This window comes from Galeopterus variegatus, unplaced genomic scaffold, assembly GCF_000696425.1.
Source record: "Galeopterus variegatus unplaced genomic scaffold, G_variegatus-3.0.2 Scaffold5626, whole genome shotgun sequence".
Taxonomy (NCBI): domain Eukaryota; kingdom Metazoa; phylum Chordata; class Mammalia; order Dermoptera; family Cynocephalidae; genus Galeopterus; species Galeopterus variegatus.
In genome coordinates this window covers 97,119-103,236 of record NW_007731737.1, presented here as the reverse complement: position 1 = coordinate 103,236, position 6,118 = coordinate 97,119, and the positions used below count along the sequence as shown (strand labels likewise).

Sequence of the window (6,118 nt, the reverse complement as noted above, 5' to 3'; positions counted from 1 at the left end):
TATGTGTTTTCTTCGTTAGCACTTTTATGGATTACCTTAATCTAAAATAAACACAAATTGGGCTGGCCCGGTGGCGCACTGCTACAGTGCACCACTTGGGAGCGCAGCGGCGCTCCCACCGAGGGTTCGGATCCCACATACAGACCGGCCGCTCACTGGCTGAGCGAGGTGCGGGAGCAACACTGAGGGTTGCGATCCCGTTGCCGGTCCCGGTCCGGTACGGGCGCGACACTGAGGGTTGCGATCCGTTGCCAGTCACGAAAAAAGACAAAAAGGAAAAAAAAAATTATTTCCCTCGAAAATATAAATCACTGTGGGAGAGTGCCACATTTAACCTATATCTGCTACTAGTGCCTCCTTATGAATTCGTTGATGAGATCCTCCCTAACTGATAGGGGCTGAAAGCAGTTCCCTGCAGAATGAATCATAGAAGCAACGTCCTTTGGGACTGTGAAGGGGTGAAGTGTCAGAGAGAGAAACAGAGTCAGGGAAGAGAGGTCTGGGTGGGGATGTTTTCAGAGGGTTAGGGTCAGCATTGAGAATACTTTCCATATACTTCACAATTTTACCAGGAACCAACTAGGACTAAGGATAATAACATAAATTCGCTTTTTGAATAAATATTTCCCAAATACCCATCTCAAGCCAGGAACTAGATTAGACTGTGAGGATTAATGCAACAGAGAGCAGGTGTTCATTATCCTTGCCATTGCAGAGTTTACAGTATAGCAGGGACATGGACATTATCAAGTAATTAGAACCGTATGTTGCTGTGAAAGAAGCTATGTGACTCTGGAACCCAGTCCAATCTGGAAGATTAGAGAGTCCTTTGCGTTCAGGTAACTGAATTGGGTCCTAGAACCCTGAGAGAAGAACAAATGAGCAGAGTTATTGCGCTTACTGTCATCACTTAAATCAATAATCAAGGGGCTCTCTCAGAATAGCATTTTCAGGGGAAAATGACAAAATAGTTTGCTTTGTGTTGAAATTCTCCAAATCTGCTGACTCGGCTTGCATTGGTAACTTCTCTCGTCTTCACAGAAAATGCATGTCTTCAGGAAGACCTTGCAGGCACTGATCTACCCCATGTCCTCCACCACCCCACACAATTTTGAGGTCTGGACAGCTACGACGCCCACCTACTGTTACGAGTGTGAAGGGCTCCTGTGGGGCATTGCCCGGCAAGGCATGAGGTGTCTGGAGTGCGGAGTGAAGTGCCACGAAAAGTGTCAGGACCTCCTAAACGCTGACTGTTTGCAGAGTGAGTACTTGGTTAGGCTGAAGAAGTGGTATGCAGACCCTGCCCTGTCCCGTACATTTTCAGCTTAGATCTCTTCAGCCCTTGCTGGTCTTCAACAAATCCTACCTGCCCCCATCCTGCCACTTTCACAGAGATATAGCCGTACTGCCCAGCAAGTCCTATAGTTGATGATGCATTTCTACAGTGTTAGAATCCTGAGAGTGAGTATCTGGAGGGAAACTGCACTCTCGTCAAGTATAAAACTTCAAAGTGACTTCCAATCTATTCTCTCACATGTATCTCATAAAAGTCTCATGAGGCAAGTGGGAATATGTAAAGTCATGTTCTCCAAACAGGGCTCAAGACACGACCTAGCAATTACAGCAACAGGAATTATTTTCCAAGCTTATTTGGAGCCTGTCTGACAGGATCCATGTCCTTCTACAGCTCCCACATAGGCCTTGGAAATAAGGGATCTTGGGTTTGAATGTCAAAGACAAATGTAACTTACCAGATATGTGATCTTGGGCAAATTTTTAACTTCTTGGGGCTTCATTTTCCTCCACTGAATCAATAAGGATAGTAAAATTTACCTGAGATGGTTATTGGGAAGGCTAAATGAAATTGTCTCTGCTAAGAGTCTAGCATATAGCAGCCGCTCAATGAATATTAATGGCCTCTCCATCCTTTCACACTTCTAAATGGGTACATGCCACTTTGATTTTTATGACAAGTTTTCTAAATTTTCCATACTTTGTCTGATACTTTAGGTTCAGAAATGCCAAAACATCACACTCTAAAATACATATAATTGATGTTTCACTGCTGTATTTAATTGGTAGTGTCACCCCCCCAAAAAAAAATTGCCAAAGAAATCTACTTAAACATGGACTTTCATTTGTAAATTATGTTTTTTTTTCATATCTAAATGTTGTCCCCTATATTTATTGTTTATGTAAATGCAGCCAATGTAAGGTATACAGATTGCCTGAAATTGAGGTGGGACAGAAGGATGTGTCAAAATAAAGATAAAATCAGAAATGCTGGCACAGCTGGTTTGTTGTAGTCACAGTCACACATTCTACAGTTTTCTCTACCTGGTTAGTATTTTTCCCTACGCAATCAGATCAGATTGAGGCTGTGTTAATGATAATAAATGTATTTTTTTAGCAAAAAAAAAAAATGTTTCTTTGAAAAATGCAAAAATATATTTAAGAAAGATTGCTTATAAGAAAGGGACTGACTCAATATTACTCATCCAATTTATTTGCAAAATCTCATAATTCAATTAAATTTCAGCCCACTTGTGTAAAAAAGAATTATAAAGAGGTATCTTAAGAAATAAGCATATTAGGGCAGTGATGTCTGAGAAAACAGAGAAAAAAATATCGCCATCTAAAAGCTTGAATACCTTAGAGGAAAAAAATAATGCAGATTATACCTAAAAAATAGGGTCATTCCTTTTTTAGTCTTTCAGAGAGGAGAGCCAGCCATTCATTAAATTTTAGAAATATTTCTATAATCTGTTTCTACTTCTTAAAGTAGCATGTATGAGTATCATTTGATGTTGGTTAAATAAATTACACAATCCGAAATTTTCACTGAGAATATTCATTCAACTACACATGTAAATTGGAAGAATCAAAAATAGTGCAGAACGTGAGAGTATGTGAACCCCAAGAAGGGAGTATTTTCTTTAATAATCCCTTCTTAAATTTTCTGTAAAATCAACACACTCACATTGATCAGAAAGAGGTTCTACAAATATATGCATTTAACTTCAACTTTCCACAATAACTATCAATAAAATTTGGAATTCTCCCTACAAAAGCAGGGACATTTCCTTAAGAAATTTCTTTTATTTATTTTTTTAAGTAAGAAATTTGTAACGGTGACACCATGTGTAAGATAACTGTATGTGTGCCAACACTGAAGAAAAGAAATTAAGAGGAATCAGAGTTGGAAGATATAGCTAATTTAGCCTCCTGTAAATGTAAGAAAATTCTATGATTTCCTTTTAAAAATGGTCATCTAATCTCTTTGAACACTTCCAGGGAAAATTTAATACCTTAGTAGGCAGTTTAACTCATTATTAGAAAATTCTAGCTCGTAAATTAAAACGAAAATCAAGGTCTGCCTCCTAGTAACTTCTATACATTACACCATATCTTACCTTTGGAGAAAATATTGAATAAATTGACTTCTATTATATATGACAGTTTTTCAAATACTTGAAAATAATTATCTAGTTTTCTTTGGGTTTCTAAGCCCTCATTATTTCACTAAACCTTTTCTTAAATCATTGCGGTCAATAAACACACACACACACACACACACGTACACACATACACAAAGAAAAGAAATTCTTTACATGTGGTCTGACCAGTGACCCATGCAGAAAAGAGAGTATGTAAAGTTACTTCGAGTTGATTTGAGTTTGTTATTTCATTCCCTTGAAGTCTTGGGTTTGTGATTTGCACACTTGCATTCAAGGGGAGTTAGACCAGGGGACTGTAAAATCCCACTCACTGCTCCAGTGCTTCTTTGCAGTTCCGAGAAGCCTGGAAATGTCCAGTCAGTTCCCAAACAGCCTCATCCCGGTTCCTCTCTACCTAATTTTACTTGGTGGTGGTTCTAAATTTACTTCCTTCCTGGCCCAAGGCTGACAGCCATAGGGTGGTAGATAGGAACAGAGGAGACCAAACAGAATTAGAGAGAACAACCCTTGAGAAAAGAGAACTGATTTATCTTACCCCTTCACTTCCAAGTCAGTGGCAGCAGCCAGAGTCCACCTGCTTTTTCTTTAATTAGCTTATTAAAGTCCTGTCATTTAAAAAGACATTTTATTCTTTTTTTGGAAAAGCACTTGGCAATGTAAAAATTGAATTATAGAAAAAGGGGAGCAAGTTGTGACGCTGAATGCTATTAATGTAACCTGTAAGGAATTTGCCATAGCACTATGGTAGCAGTTTTGAACTAGGAAAAAGCAAAAAAAATAAAAGGGGGGGGGGAGGGTTGGCTGGAATAAGGGTTGTATGAAGAGTGATACAAATGTAAAAGAGGGAGCATATGTAAAATATTTTCCTTGATTATCTTTCAAAGTAGAAAAGAGACAACTACAGACATTTGAAAACTATGCAAATAATCATGGTATCTAACCCAGTTGGGCTGTACTTCTTTACACATCTTCAAAGAAGGAATCCCAGAGTCCCACTAAATAAGCATTCTGCCTAATTTTAATTCCTAATTGAAAATTTTATGTACCTGCCTAAGTCCAGAAAGTATTTCACCAAAGGTTTAGCAAAGTCACATCTGATGAAATGTATTATTTCAGTTTGTTTCCCAGAACATTCTGTTAAATTTATGTGTCTTAATATAAGCCATTGCAAATTCATAACACGAATAAAATCTGGCTAGCATATTTTTATTTGCAAGTTAGGTATTGATTCTCTTTTCTTTGTTGTTTGTTACCATATTTTGTAAGCATATTTTAAGACAGTCAGGTATTTGTATATATTGGGAGTTTATCTGGGCTTTCAGAGCTAGAAAGAAAGTAAGCAATATTCTCCTTGGACTCAATCTCATTTTCTAAAACATAACCCAGATGAACAAATATGAACACATATCTTGGAAACTTTTGACATTCTACTCTTTCAACAGCAAATATACAAAATATGTTTATGTAATGAGTACTCAGGAAGCTTAGAAATAGAATTCTGTTTATCCACTGCTACAGGACAGAGACCATCATACTCTTTATTTCTCCAGAACTTAACATACATTTAAGTACAGGAGATGCTTAATAAATACTGGTTAAGCAATGAATGAAGGCATGAGAACTACTATAAAAAATATGCTGTAATGGTTTAAAGGTCATTTTTCCAAGCAAGTATACACTACTGCAAGAGTTTTGAAATTAGTAGATTGGAAAACCCCATCTGCTGTTTTAAAAATTTAGTGCCTTATCAGAAAAAAAAAAAAAAAAATCAAGTGAATAGCATAGGCAGGGTTAGAACCCCAATCTCTGAACTCCCAGTCTAGTGTTCTTTCCAAACTTTTAAAGAAATATGCAAAGTTGGTCCTAGGGAAAAAATGGAAAGTTATTGAATTTTATTTTCAGTGCTTTCCCACATTCTCTTATGATACCTTGGCTTGCAGACATTCTGTGCTGTCCAGATGCTGGCTTCCCAGAGTGCCCCATCATGATGGCTCCTCAAACCCTGCCATCTATAGCCAACTCACCAATATACCTTCAATGCTACCATCCCCATCTCAAACATAATATTGCACTGACTTTTCAATAGCACCAAAAGGGAAATGATCTGATAAATTAATTTGGGTAAAAATAAAATTAATAGTTAAGTTACCTTAATACAAAAGTCAGTTCATTGGCCCTAATAATGGGGCATCTTCCATTGCTGGGGTTGGCTTCTACTCAGGCAGATGAGTATCCTTACATAATGTCATACAAGTATTCTGTATAATATATGCAATGAGTATCAATGTATATGTTTTTTCACAGTCTTGAGGTAATTAAATAGATTTGACATCCAATCCTGTTGCTACTAGAATTTTTTAAAACCTCCCTGAGGATCAATTTTTTCATATGAGGGTACTTCTAAAAGTCTGTGGAAAAATAAGGAGGAATATATTCTGATGTTCTATTGCACAGTAGGGTGAGTATTGTTAACAGTTAAGTTTTGTATATTACATAGTAGCTAGAGGAGAGCTCCTTTAATGTTTTCACCACAAAGAAATGATAAATGCATGAGGTGATTGATACATTAGCTACCCTGACCCAATTATTATACAATATATATAGGTATTAAAATATCAACCGTACCCCATAAGTATCTACAATTACAATGTGTAAGTTAA

At 37.2% G+C, this 6,118-nt stretch overlaps 1 protein-coding gene across 1 annotated transcript in view; it reads left to right on the top strand.

The window, feature by feature from the left end:
• Positions 1-6,118, top strand: part of LOC103605151 (protein unc-13 homolog C-like) — a gene marked incomplete at its 3' end in the record, with an annotated part of 212,770 nt that overhangs the window by 109,691 nt on the left and 96,961 nt on the right. Inside the window, exon 5 of the mRNA XM_008589736.1 lies at positions 1,042-1,261. Within this exon, the coding sequence (XP_008587958.1) occupies positions 1,042-1,261 (220 nt within the window). The remainder of the gene's footprint in view (positions 1-1,041; positions 1,262-6,118) is intronic.